General features: G+C 37.0%; 1 protein-coding gene and 1 pseudogene across 1 annotated transcript; both read right to left on the bottom strand.

Annotated features, from left to right (window-relative positions):
• Positions 1 to 103: 103 nt before the first annotated feature.
• LOC114142800 (high choriolytic enzyme 2-like) lies at positions 104 to 4,540 on the bottom strand. The gene is made up of 9 exons (XM_028014271.1): positions 4,402 to 4,540; positions 4,173 to 4,203; positions 4,055 to 4,096; positions 3,033 to 3,170; positions 2,803 to 2,929; positions 2,065 to 2,243; positions 1,883 to 1,964; positions 639 to 763; positions 104 to 541 (listed from the first exon to the last, which is right to left on the bottom strand). The coding sequence occupies exons 1-9, from the start codon at positions 4,453 to 4,455 to the stop codon at positions 513 to 515; spliced, it is 807 nt and encodes a 268-aa protein (XP_027870072.1). The 5' UTR covers positions 4,456 to 4,540; the 3' UTR covers positions 104 to 512.
• A 3,393-nt stretch (positions 4,541 to 7,933) lies between these two features.
• On the bottom strand, positions 7,934 to 12,421 carry LOC114142802 (low choriolytic enzyme-like; annotated as a pseudogene).
• Positions 12,422 to 14,282: the final 1,861 nt, after the last annotated feature.

A 14,282-nucleotide genomic window follows, 5' to 3' on the forward strand; every position in this document is an offset into this window, starting at 1 on the left:
AATCATGTTTTACCACTGATGTCATTTTTTTGTTCTACATTATTAAACTCTTGAAAATACCACTTTAATGTTGACACATTTTTATAGATGTTTATAGAGTCACTTTAAACAATCATATATTTTTTTAAAAAAGCACTTAAAGAGCTTTAGAGTTGTTATGCAAAATTGTATTATTCCTTTGTACAAGATAGCAAAGATATACAATATTTATGCTGGCTATATCATTTATAAAAGAAAAAACAAAACCGTTTTTATTCATTAATTTGGCAGTTATTTATTAAACCTTTTACTTTGACTAATCCATTCCTGTTGAGCTACAGTATGCTGTACCATCTTTGTCCAGCAGGGGGAGCGCGCATATGAATCTCTATTGAAACAACTATTATTTAAAAGGCCTCCCATAGTTTTTCTTTATAAAAATGTGAATGTTAAAAAACAGACTTTGAAAAATATTTTCTTCTTAAACTTGGCAGCAGCGTGGCTCCATATTTGGTGCTTTGAGACGTTGTGTTTCAGTAACGATACCGCCGTCGAGAGGTACCTGGGTTAAATGACCGCGGAAAAAAATCATGTTCATAAAGAAACAAGAACAACAAATAAGGAGAATGCACACTGCTTCTTTTTATTTTTTTACTTACTGCATTTGTAAAGCCTGTTGACACGACTGACATCGTTGGCGCTCATTTGACGGGCGTTTCCAAACTTCTGTTTAGGGTTTGATTTTGCTTCGATGGTTGGCCGTCCGTTACTGGAGAAGTCATATCTTACAGAAAACAGGAACAGATGCAAAGTAAGGCCAGGAAAAAACAACAAAATGACGATGATTCAACAAAATGAGCAAACTAAAATACATACAAACACAAGAAAAACTGTCTGAACCGGGGAGACAACGCTACATTAATAAAAGAAATAAAACTGTTTGAGTTAAATGACAATGTAAAAAAAAAAGACGGTTTTTAAATGGGATTTAAAAGATAAACTCAGCCTCAAATGAAATTGTGGAATCTGGGATTTACAGGTTAACGGTTTAAAAGTATAATATGTTCAAATATTGTTGTCAAATACAGAGATAAAGGCATGAGTAAGTTTTTAGTTTCCTTTAATGTAAATAAGATTTAGTCCTTTTAGCAATCAAACAAAACAAAAACCTGATAGTTGTCCCCATTTGTTTTTACACTTTAATCAAAAAATGTAAAACAGCTGAAGAGTTGAATCATCTTGGGGTTTTGGTAATGAGTGATGGAGAGATGGAGAGGAAAACAGACAGACAGACCGGTTTTGTCAGGATCCGTGTTTTTCTCTCTGTTTATTTTCAGTTCCTGTGCCTCTGAGTCTCCGTGTTGTCCTGTCTCCGCTTGATCATTCCCAGGTGTGTCTCGTTTCTGTGATTATCCTCTGTGTATTTAATGCCACATGTGCGTCCTCGTCATTGTATGTTTAGTCATGTGCTGTCTATTCTGTCCTTCGTTTGTCCAGTGCTACCAGTATTGAGCCTTGGCTTCCGCTTAGCTGTGCTGCCTGGATTGTGGACTGTTTTTGGATTCATTTGCACTATTATTTCGCCATTAAAACCGTCATTACTCGTCTCATCCTGGGTCTGCTGCGTTTCCCTCACCGCTTCCACCACAACTCATGACAGGTTTGGCGTTTTGTGTTGCTGTCCTGGAGTCGGGCTAAAATGCACCTTTTCAATTTTCTGATTTTATTTGTGACTCTTCAAATTCTGTATATGCATGATAAATCTGGAAACCCTCTCAAGAGAAACCGAATCTAACTTAAAAGAAGAAATCTTAAAAATTGAAATATCTTTGTACATGAAGATATTTGTTTTTAAATTGCGCTTTTAACAGACAGGGATGTAATTTAAATCTGCAATACTCACTTGCCATAATGCATGACCGAGGAAAAGTCGTAGGGAGTTACTAAGTTGTTCGTCTGAACTTTTCTGAAATTGCCCCTCTGTCCTGTTCATGAATCAGGAGACAATTTTGAAAGAGTTACAGAATTTAAAAGTATTATTACTCTACACTTTTTAAATAAACTGTTAAAACTTTAACTGCTGACTTTGCTGAATGTTGTTGAAGAGAATCCGGACGTATTTGTCTCTGTCGGAGCGGACCTGCTCATGGTGGAAACCCAGAGCGTGAAGAATCTCGTGCTGCACAGTGGAGTGGTGAACACATCCTCTTCTGTCCAGCGAGATGTACTGACCCCCGCTCTGACGGCCGATGTTGGACCAACACCTGCACAAAGACACCGTTACTTTTATATACCATCTGTCTAAATGTAAAAGCTTTAGGTTTTTACATTTAGACAGGCAGAGAGAGGTTTCAACATTGCAAGCTGAGGGCAACAAAAACAATAAATATTTAACATTTAAATTTGCACCGTTATGTCATCAGTGTTTGGTTTGTGAACGAGACACAAGCTGCGTTTCCTCGCAAATATCTGAAAATTGTGTATATTATTTAAGACACAAATAAATTCACATGTGAATAAACTTGATTAGTGTGATAAGTCATTAAAATCATCCTCCAACTACTTTCTGTTGTCTTCGTGGTTTGCTCCAGTAGTAACATCCGCTTGTTGATCACGTGACTCATTTGATGTGGTAAAAGTGTTTCCAGTGTTTGCAAAATACAAAACTGCCGTGTTTCCATTCAGCCAATTTATTTTCCTTATTTCAGTTTGCACCATTTTATGGTTAATGGAAATGCGGCTGTAGCAGAGCAGAGACAAAGGATGGAGCCGCCTCCACCCGCAGCAGCAGAGTTTAAATGAACAGTAACATTTGTTTCCTACCCTCCGTTACTCTGAGAAAAGAAATGGATGAAATCTCGATGACCGGAACGTTTTGGGACAAATCGAATGCATGTGTCCTGGTTGAAGCTCTGCATGCCTTTAATGATGACGTACTTCTCCTTCTGGGCTACAGACAACATAAAAATTACACCCATTAACACTTTGCTTCTGTAAATAACTTAACAGGTTTGATCACATTTAGTTTGTAAATTAAAGCTGAAACTGCTTACAAAATTTAGAGGAGATCTGGTAAGGCACGTAGACGTAAGGGCCAGATTTGGGCCACTTGCAGCCTCTGGCCGTACACGGGTCCGCATTCTTCAGAAAGGCGTTTGTTACGGCGACGTCTCCATGGAGAACGAGATTTTCTACAGTAAAAAATAGAAACAATAGATTAATGTACATTTTGGTACAACTGAAAATTTGAAGTAAAAATAAACACTGGAATAAAAAAAAATCTGTAAAATGGTAGACAAAGACAAAGAAACAAATCCAGCGAGATCAGCTTTGGTTGTTCGACATGTTCACCGAGAAAGCAATTGATTTGTTTCCATTAAATAAGGAATAAGATGGTAAAAAACATGATTCCTGGGAGTTTGTTATGGTTATTTATGGTTCACAGTTTTTGCATTGTTTGTTCTTTCGGGTCTGTTTTTATAATTGTTCTGGTTTTCCTCTTCCTGTTTAGTTTCTGTTGGTTTATTCTAAATTAAGTCTTTTCACTTTCTGTCAGTTTTTCTTTCGCTCCCTGCTCATCAGGTTTTTTCTTCAGCCGTGATTTTTAGTTTTTCCTTTCTTCTGTCAGTAGCTGCATTTCCATTGACGACATAATTGAGCAATTTGATCATTCGAAAATAAATTTGCTTCGTGTAAACATGGCAATTTTGAAAAATGTAAACATTTTGTAATTTGATTCTTCAGAGCTATTGGTGCAACGACACTAAACGGACAAATGAAGCCAAACTAAGCATGTAATTTAACTTAGTAAAATCAACGCCATTATAAGAATTGTAAGCATTTTTATCTAATATGAAGAGTTTTCTTTGCCCTCATCAGAAGCCTAAAAGCAGAAATGGGGCCTTTGCACTTGTCATCCTAAACAAAATTAAAAATTAGTTTTTTTAAGTGAGAGAAATGTTTAAAGCAAATTTCTCTAATTATCAGTGCTGGAAGTTTTATTCGCTTTCTCTCTTTAAATGTTTCTCTGATTAATTTTGTGCATTTTAAGTTTTATTTATAATCTGTGCCTTACCTAAGTCAACTTTGGGCCTTGAGACGTCGTCCGTGAACTCGTCTGAAGGAGAAATCAGCAGATCTTTAGGTTTGAAATATTTACGTTTTACATGAGTAAAGCTTCGTTTTCAACTCACCGGTTTTATTGTTCATTTCAGCTGGAGCACTCTGCAGCACAAACACAGATTTACACATGAACAGCCAGTTAATGAACCTTTGGTGGACTAATCTGCTTTACTGTTTTCTTTCCGGTTCTATAATAAGGAATGTATTTTTTAAAGAACGTATGTTTGTCAATATTTGCTTTTTTTGCTTCACATTGGTCTCTGTCAGCTGAGGAAATCAAACCAGAAATCCCAAACTTACCCGACAGACATCCATCACTGAGAGGAAGAAGAAGAAAATAAAAGCTGGAGTCATGATGATGGTCCTCACAAGTTTTATGTTGAAGTAAAGAAACAAAAGAGCTGCTTGTCTGAAGAGCCAAGAGTCAGAAATTAGCTGATCTTCATCTCCTCTTGGTTTATAAACTCATCTGAAAATGTCTTAAGGTCCTTTTAAGGTCATTCATAAATCCAAAACGTTGTCTGATGGGAAGAGTAAAAATAGGAAGTAAACTAGACAGTAATGCTGTTATTGACACGCAGGAGATGATGGCAGAATAAATTACTCACAGTGATTCATCTAATTCATCACATGTTTCCTAACCTTACACTATGGTCTTTGCACGGTTTGTAAATGTAAGGTTTAGATTTTTTCTCTGTGTTAATTTACGTTTTTGTTTCATTTTCAGTTAATTGAGTCTCTGTGTTGTCCTCTCCACCCCTGATTGTCCCCAGCTGTCCCCCCTGATTGTCCCCCTGTGTATTTAAACCCTCCTGTGTTCCTGGTTCTTCGTCAGGTCCTTGTTTAACCGTCTTGTTGTTGTTTTTTGTTCATTGTTCTGCCAGTATTGAGCTCTAAGCCTTCTGCTCTTTCTGTGCTGCCTGGATTTTGGACTTTTGTATTTTTCATCATCATTAAAATCGTCACTTCCCTCATTTCAACCTGGGTCCACAGCGTCTTCCTCACCACCTCTCACTGCATTCATGTCAGTAAATACACTCCCACTCACAAGCTAACTTGATTCTTGGGGATTTTTTTATCTGCTGTCTCATCTGAAACTCTCTGATTGTCTCTTTTTAGACAGTTCCAGAGAAAATGAAACACATGCAGCACATGATGATTTGTTTTGGTCATATAAGCCTTGAGCAACATTTCCACCCCCACAAAAAGCTTTTCTTTTGACGACAGACTTCACCTTTGCATTATTACTTCCATATTTAAATTATTGTGGAAGAACAAACAGAGATTATCTCAACAGGTTTTAGATACAGAATTAGTACACATATACAGAAACACTTAAAATTATCTGTTTCTTTGATTTTACTTTTTATAGTTATATGTTTGAGTAAAATGAACATTGTTCTTTTATTCTATGAACTACTGACAACATGTCTCCAAAATTTCAAACAAAAACTTTTGTATTTATTTGCAAAAAATAAATGGTCAAATTAACTAAAATGATACAGTGATCTCAGACCTCAAATAATGCAAAGAAAACAAGTTAATATTAATTTAGAAACAACAATACTAATGTTTTACCTCAGGAAGGGTTCAGAAATCAATATTTGGAGGAATAACCAGGAGGTTTTAATGGGTTCAGTGCAGTGGGCTCTTCATTTTTCCAGAGCTGTACATCTCTTCTTTATTACGGAGCCCCTAAGTACGGAGCCCCTAAGGCAGGGGTGGGCAACTCCAGGCCTCGAGGGCCGGTCTCCTGCAAGCTTTAGATGCATCTCTACTTCAACACACCTGAGTCAAATAATGAGGTCATTAGCAGGACTCTGGAGAACCTGACTGCACTTAGGAGGTGATTCAGCTGTTGGATTCAAATATGTTGGACCAGGGAGACATCTAAGAGTTGCAGGACACCGGCCCTCGAGGACCAGGATTGCCCACCCCTGCCCTAAGGGGACATGGAGAGAAAAAAAAAGGAAAGAAATCCCGACTTATTATCTCGAGATCCCGACTTATTATCTCGAGATCCCGACTTATTATCTCGAGATCCCGACATCAGTACATAACGACCTAATCACAGTGATGGAGGACACCCACCCATGATTTTTATTTCGAGCTTGGGCTTGAGTATAAACACATTAAATCAGTGCTTGACAGCAGACATGGATTTAGTATTAGTGAGAGACATCTGAAGAGAGTTTTCAGAGCGCGGGGACTCATTCGGCGCAAGTCCTTTTCCGACTTGGCAGTTTTGGTAGAATTCATTAATAACCAGCTACAGTCCTCTGGACAGCTTCACGGTTACCGATGGTTGTACGCTAAATTGCATGTGCATGATATCCTCCTCTGGGACATCTCTGGTCCGCAGAAAATGATATAAGTCGTCCTCCATAATCAATGTAGACACACTCCCCCACGTTTACCGCATAAAAACATGCCTTTCCCCCCAAAAAAAGTAACTCGTGATTTTTCAGAAATGTCGCGGGATCTCGAGATAATAAGTCGGGATAATAAGTCGGGATCTCGAGATAATAAGTCGGGATCTCGAGATAATAAGTCGGGATAATAAGTCGGGATCTCGAGATAATAAGTCGGGATCTCGAGATAATAAGTCGGGATCTCGAGATAATAAGTCGGGATCTCGAGATAATAAGTCGGGATTTCTTTCCTTTTTTTTTCTCTCCATGTCCCCTTAGGGGCTCCGTACTTTATGGCTCCTGTTAGCGGCTGGGTGATTTTCGGCAGTAAGTTTGACATTTTGTCCTCAAAATTGATGTGTTAGGAGCAGGGAAAATGAACAAGCATGAGGCTTTGAGGAAATTGGACAAAAATCAAACTGTGATAACCAGAGTACTGAGTCGGATGATCTCCAAACCTGCAGCTTTCTTTCTGTATTGATCAAAAATGGTCCAATAAAGGAACAGGGGGAAAAGACTGCAGGTCTCCAGGGTTGTTCCTGAAATATCCTGGAGTTTCCCTCCAGCTTCAGGGCAACAGCACCGACACTGTCAGACACGCCACTGCTTTCCTCCGAGTTCTTGGTATTTTCCAATTTTTTACAAGATAAAGGAGGAGTAAATTTCTGCCCCAGAAATTTAGAGAATAATAGCAGACATGTTCTAGAAAAAAACTAGGACTAGTTTGAAAAGTCAAAAATGTGCTAGAAAAAAAAAAATTCAGATTAATCTCAGAAATTTTCTACAAAAAGAATTTTTTTAAAAGTTTAAATTTTACAAGAAACTCAAATTTCTTTTAGATTAATCTAAAAAAAATTCTACTAAAAAGTGAACATTTCTGAGTTTGCAAAGTTGAAAATTTGCTAGAAGAAACTCAGAAATTTTGTGAATAATCTGAGAAATTTTCTGTAAAAAACACTTGGAAATTTCTTTCTTTTTTCTGTCTGCAATGCTCCTAATTTGCTGTTTTCTCCTGAAAACCACCGCCGCCTGCGGTTTGTTTGGGCATCATGTGTTTATGAGTCAGAACCAGAAAGTCCCTCTGGACCTTGATTTGGTTTCCTAGTTTGACTGAGAGTCTGAAATATTGACACTCGTTTCCTGATCAATATTTCAGTCATTTGGTTCTGGTGTGAACGTTGCTGTTATGTGTTGGACTTCACCTGGTCCATTCTTGCACATGGTGTTTAGCAGAAGCTAAGGCTGAATTCGTGTTTATATCTTGTTCTCCATTGTCTGTGTTTTTATGTTTTTCTTGTATTTTTCTTGTTTGAAAAGGTTTTTGGGGATAAAACAAAAAATGCGTCACTAACTTCATAATAAGAGCGTAAATATAAACGTTTACTTTGTTAGTTCTTAACAGTCAATGATCGAAACTTCAACACAGATGTTGAACTTTATTCAACTGACAGCTTAAAAAACAACCAGCAAAAATGGATTCATTTTATCCATCTCTAGAAGCCTTTAATTCTGTAATGAAGATAATACGCCCGTCAATAAAAACACATACAGTTATAACCAAAGCCATGATTTCATTCCAGCCTCTCTGCAAAGCAAAAAGCAAAAAGCAAATTCAAATCAAAACTATTTATGAATCTGGGTGAGAAACCTCCCATTAAGAGGAGATGCAATGCAAGCTTTGACCAGCAGGTGGCTCCAGATCTTTCTAAAAATGCGGCCAGGTTTTATTTTCTTTAACAGATTAGAAAATATTCTTGCAGCAGAAAGATTCTTGGCTGTTGTTGAGCTGATCTCTTCAAGACATTTTATTCTGAGAAAAGAAAGAAAGTAGAGACATTTCAAGACAACTAAAACAGTTTCAGAGATTTTTAAGACTTTTAAACTCTATTTATTATTTTTAGTACTCACTGCATTTGTAAAGCTTGTTGACGCGGGCGATGTCGTTGACACTCATCTCAGTGGCTCGCCCCCAGTCCCACTTAGAATCGGACTTGGCAACGATGGTAGGCAACCCATTTTTGGAGAATGCATATCTGAAACAAGACACAAATATATCCTTAGAATTAAGTAATTCTCGAAAATGATTATGCTGTTTATTTCAGTATGACACTCCAGTTAGGCCTTCCTCTTCCAAAAGTTTAAAAAGCTGTCCAATCAGAAAAACTAAGAAACTGTGCCAGGCTAAACCTCCCAGCTTTTGTTTGAGTTTGAATGAATCACATCGAGGGAGGGAAGTTTCCTGGGACTCACTTTCCGTACTGCATGACGGACTGGAAGTCGTAGGGAGTTCCCAAGTTGTTGGTCACTTTTTTTTGGAAATTGTGCTCATTTCCTGTGCAACAGTCAAGAAAAAGCAAAGTATTTATCAGTTATTTTCAAACATTTAACCATAAATATTTTCTATCTGTAAAAACACAATCTGGAAAGTCGACCTGACTTGATGTTTTGGTGATAAATCAAAACGTAACGGTCTCTGTCGGAGCGGACCTGCTCATGGTTGAAACCCAGAGCGTGAAGAACCTCATGCTGAACTGTGCGGCGGGACAAGCAGCCATCTTTATTCAGGGAGATGAACTGTCCTCTCTTCTGATGTCCTATGTAGGACCAACACCTGACATGTTCCCCATGGAGACCAGAAAACAAAACAAACACAATGTTCATGGTGAGGCGTTTCTGTATTAATCCACTTACACTAGAAAATTATTCTAAATGTTTTCCTGCAAAATAAAGAGCCTGAAATTTGAACCTCTGACCTCCCTAAGACATAATACTTATGATTTTCTTCTTTTTTTGCTGGTTATGTCAGTGAAACCACATTGTCTAGATTTAGACACATTCTTATTTTACACACAAAAAAGGTAAGAAAAACAATAATAAGGCGCAGCTATAAGTGTGTTCAGGAGACTCAGTCATGTGATTCTGAAGCTCATTCTGCCGTTTCTAAAGGTTTGTTTGTTTTGATTGTTTATAGGTTTTTTTGTGATTTATGCTTAAGGAATAGTCTTAAAGGTTAGTGTCAGACAAAATGTCTGAGTTAGGCATAAATGCAGTTACTAAAATGAGTAGAAGTCAACACAAAGTCATTGGTTTCCATGTAAGTACAAGGATTTTGTGTGTGTGTGTGTGTGTGGGTGTGTGCGTGTGTGGGTGTGTGTGTGTGTGTGTGTGTGTGTGTGTGTGTGTGTGTGTGTGTGTGTGTGTGTGTGTGTGTGTGAGAGAGAACAGTGTGTTCCTACCCATCCTTTGAGTCGAAGTAGATGAAGTACCGATCTTTGTTCCTGTACGGGACGAAGCGAATGCAGGTGGTCTGCTCCAAGCTCTTCAGTCCTCCAAGAATAACGTTGCGTTCTTCCTGAGCTGCAGAAAATGTAACATTTATATAAACCATTTCATTTCATTCTGGACTGATGAGAAACTAATAATTGGGAATAGGCCGGTAACTTGTGTCCAGGTGCATCAAAGTTTTTTTTTAAAATGCCAGCAGAAAGCCAGAAAACATGATAACATCAGTTTCTTACTCTTTTAATTTTATGAAGAACGGAAAAGGTACAACGGATTATTAGTGCCACGCTAAGGCAATAAAAAAATAAATACAATTATGAAAATAAACTCATTATATCACAAGAATATTGAGTTTATTACGAGAATAAAGTCAGTATCGTACAACTTTATTCTCACATTATTACGATAATTCTCGTTTCAGTTTGACTTTATTCTCATAATTTCATGATTTTGTTTGTAGTTTTATTTATTTATTTATTTTTTTAGTATAGCCCTAGCTCTCCATTGTAGACAGGTATAACAAATAATTATTGAAAACTATTTTTTACTTAAAAGTACATGTCGTTTAAAAGAAGTGGGAACAATTGTTGCTTTTGAATCAATAAATTAGATCATGCATCCTTTCTTTCTTAAATGTTTGTATTAATAGTACCGTAAACATATGGATTGTTTTATTTTATACATTTAGAATATAAATATATATATTAGCATGTCTGCTAATCGGGACAGAAGCGCTTACTATAGTTAGTAGAGATGTAGTAGGGCACACGGACGTAGGATCCACTTGCAGCCTTTCAGAGTGCAGGAGTCGGCATTCCTGCTGGTAGCTTTAGGAACTGCGATGTCGCCTTGCAGTATGAATGTTTCTGGAACTAATGAAGACTCAGTTTAATTCAGGTTAATGATACAATACCAAATCACAACATGTCACTTCACGAAAAAATACATTTCAATTCAATCATGCATCCATTCTTATTCTAGTTTTCCATCTGCGGGAATCCTCAGATGGCGTTGAGTCATTGGCTTTACGGCAGCCCCTCCTGCTGAGCATGCATGTAGCAACAGTGGAGAGGAAAAACTCCCCTTTAACAGGAAGAAACCACAACCTGGCTCAGTGCAGGCGGCCATCTTCCACCACTGACAGGAGGTTTGAGAAAACAGAGCAGAGAAAGAAACACAAAAACTGATGTAAAAATATTTTCTATCTTAAAGAAAAGTAAGAAGCAAGAGGAGGATGTTTTGTTGCTGGCAGCATTATGTCAGCCAATGCTATTTTACTCTTCATTTAGTGCAAGAAAATGGTCCATAGATCACCCAATAATGAGAAACAATTAAGTCTTGATGTATTTTTCTTATTGCAGAATTTATAATTTAAATAATTAGTCTTACGAAATTGAACTTTGGGTCTTGGGATGATTTTGAGGCTGTTGTCAGACTTATCTGGGAAACAGAATACAAGGAGTTTAGGTTTGAAATGTCCCTCAGTGAAATGCAGAAGAGAATCCATGAACTGAACTCAAGTAAGAATAAAATTACTTCAACATCTTATTCAGATAAAAGTAAAAAGTATCCATCCATTATCATTCATTTAATATAAAAAAAAAAGAAAATTAAGTGGAAACTTTGGTATTTTAAGGACGAAAATGACAATAATTCATATAAGCAACAAAAAATAACACTACAAAATTTTTAGTTTATTTCCACAAAAAACCTACGAAACTTTAACAAAACCTGGGGCTGTTTGTCTGAGTCTGGTGAGTTTTTGGTTCAAACATTTTTGTTTTCATTCAGTGGGAAGAAAATCCAGAAATTTTACTCAAGTAAGAACAGAAATACTTCAAAATAAAACTGTACTAAAAGTAAAAAGTGAAGTGGAGTAAAAATATTCCTCAAAGTTCGTTTATATATATATATATACAGTATATTCCATATATATATATATAAAGTCACTCAAGTAAACATAACTAGTTATTACCCAACTCTGGTCAAACATAATGATATGTAATAATATCGGATTTGATTCAACTCACCAACTGGATCCTGATTTTTAGCTGGTGCACTCTGCAACACACACAGTCACACAATGTTTCATTTACTCTCTTAATCTATATTCCTTAGCCTTCCTATTCTTAAGCCAAAACACACAGTTATTTTTAAACTAATGCTATTTTCCTTATTTTATGGCATCTCATGCCCTCGCAGTGAGAGCAAAACATAAGAATACAAATATTTTCCTTAAATTTTTGTTTCTTTCACTTTTTTCATTCTAAATTTTCACACTTTTAACAAATTTTAACATCACGTTGTCAGAAATCCCAGAGTAAAACCCACCAGAGACATGTCGGCCATCAAAAGAAACAGCAGGCAGGAAACATTTGGAGTCATTGTGGAGTTTCTTTATAACTCAAAACCTGATGAAATAAAACTAAAACAGTTAAATTATGTTTTGCTTTGCCTGTAACGTTCAGATCCCCAATGTGCAAATGTGGAAGATTACCTGATGAGAGACGAAGTCAGAGAGGAGTTCACCTGAAGAAGTGGCTGTTTGACGCTGCATGAAACTGATGCTCTGCTCTTTATAACCAGTTCTCCCACTAGAAGTGACCACTATCTTTTCCTTTCAAGAGAAATAACACCTCCTCTTTATTTCAGTGACAGGAAATGTCACACTTGATTAAAAGTCAATTCTGACGTTATAGGTAATGTCATGTGTTATGGAAACTTTCAGACTTGCAGAAAAGGTGCTGGATATGTTTGTGCAATGCTGCTGTAACACGCAGGGTAATAAACAAAATCCTTATTTGAAACTGACCAATGTTGATATTGAAATGTTTGCAATAATCTGAAAAATGTAAGCAACCACATCAGTTTTAAAACAGAGACTGGTGACAGAGTGTGAAGTGTGTCAGTTTGTGGTTAGAACTTTCTGATTCACCTAAAACCACAAAGATGAATTCAAAACATCGCCTGATCTTATCTGCAAGCCTATTGATACACCGAGACTTAAACAGAAATTTAATCAGAAATTTGAGGTTAATTTGAAGGCAATATAAAAACGGAAAACTACAAAATAATTTTCCTCTGTCTTCAGTTCCTGTGTGGGTCCATCAGATAAAAGCTAATAAAATACCATGTTGGTTTGCTACCTGACAAGGGTTTGTCAATGTTTTATTTTAATTTTAGAGACACAAACTAAAGCAACTTGACTCTAAAAGTATTTAGCTGTCGACTGGTTGCCATCAAGCATTTATGATACGTGGCTAATCAATATTGATCCAGTCGTCTTTCTTCTTTAAATTCTTTTAACTGAAACATATTACAAGGTTTCTGAGCATCAATGTATCAATGTTCTGTTTAAGGTTATGCCACAACAAAATTTAGTTTAAATCTGGACTTTGACTAGGCCACTCTTTGTTATTCACACAACATACATTTTCTAAGCCAATTCAATGTGCTGATCACTGCTTTGGCTCAACCGCAAACCGTCACTCTGCAGCCGTGCATCAGTAAAGAAGAAGCATGGAGAGCAGCAACCACATTCAGGAAACCATAACAGGACAACCTGCAGAGAGAAACTAAAGCAACGATTCAGTGAAAATATGCTAACAGAGCCAGTGACAAGCATAATATGGCTACACCTTCGATAGAGTTGCTTTTGATTAGGAACTTTGACCAACATGTCAGCTGCAAATTTGGTTGATGATTTTGTTGATTGCTTGTTTGGTGACTGATGAGATAAAGCACTTTGAGCTGCCTTGTAGCTGAAATGTTCTGTACAAATAAACTTAAATAAAAAAATAAATAAAGCCAATGGGCTGGTCTATGGGCCACTTATTCACTCACAGCATTAAATATGTGTGATTGGTAAGGTCTGCAGACAGATGCTCTCATAAGCCAGTTTGTATCTGGTTGGTAGTATATATTTTAGACGTTTTCAGCTTTTGTCCCTTTTACCAACAAAGCTGTTAACTTCCATCTTGTGGACCTTTGTAATGGAGTCGTCTGTGAACTCTGAACTTTAGTGAACTGAGGGAGAGAAACAGAGGCTATAACTTGATTTTTGTGACACTACAAGCCGGATCTTTATGAAAAGGCAAACACAATTGTCAGGCAGACTGCCCTTGTCCAAGTATTCAATGATAACAATTTAAATATGGATTGTGGAATAACCACAGTGTTTGTAATGTTGGAACTCATATTAATGAAATGCATATAGCTTTAATCAAAATGATCATTTTATTCTTTTACATACAGGCTCCATGTAAAGTAAAAAGCAGCAGGCAAATTCAAATCAAAGTTGCAAGAAGTTGACTGAGGAACCTCCCATCAACAGGCGATGCAATGCGACCTCTGACCAGCAGGTGGCTCTAGATGATCTTTTTAAAAATGCGGCCAAGGTTTTTGCTGTTTAACGTTTTATGAGCTGATAATGTTCTTGTAGTAGACCAATTCTTGGCTGTTGGCGGTTGTTGAGCTGATTTCTTCATG

Source organism: Xiphophorus couchianus, chromosome 4, assembly GCF_001444195.1.
Source record: "Xiphophorus couchianus chromosome 4, X_couchianus-1.0, whole genome shotgun sequence".
NCBI lineage: Eukaryota > Metazoa > Chordata > Actinopteri > Cyprinodontiformes > Poeciliidae > Xiphophorus > Xiphophorus couchianus.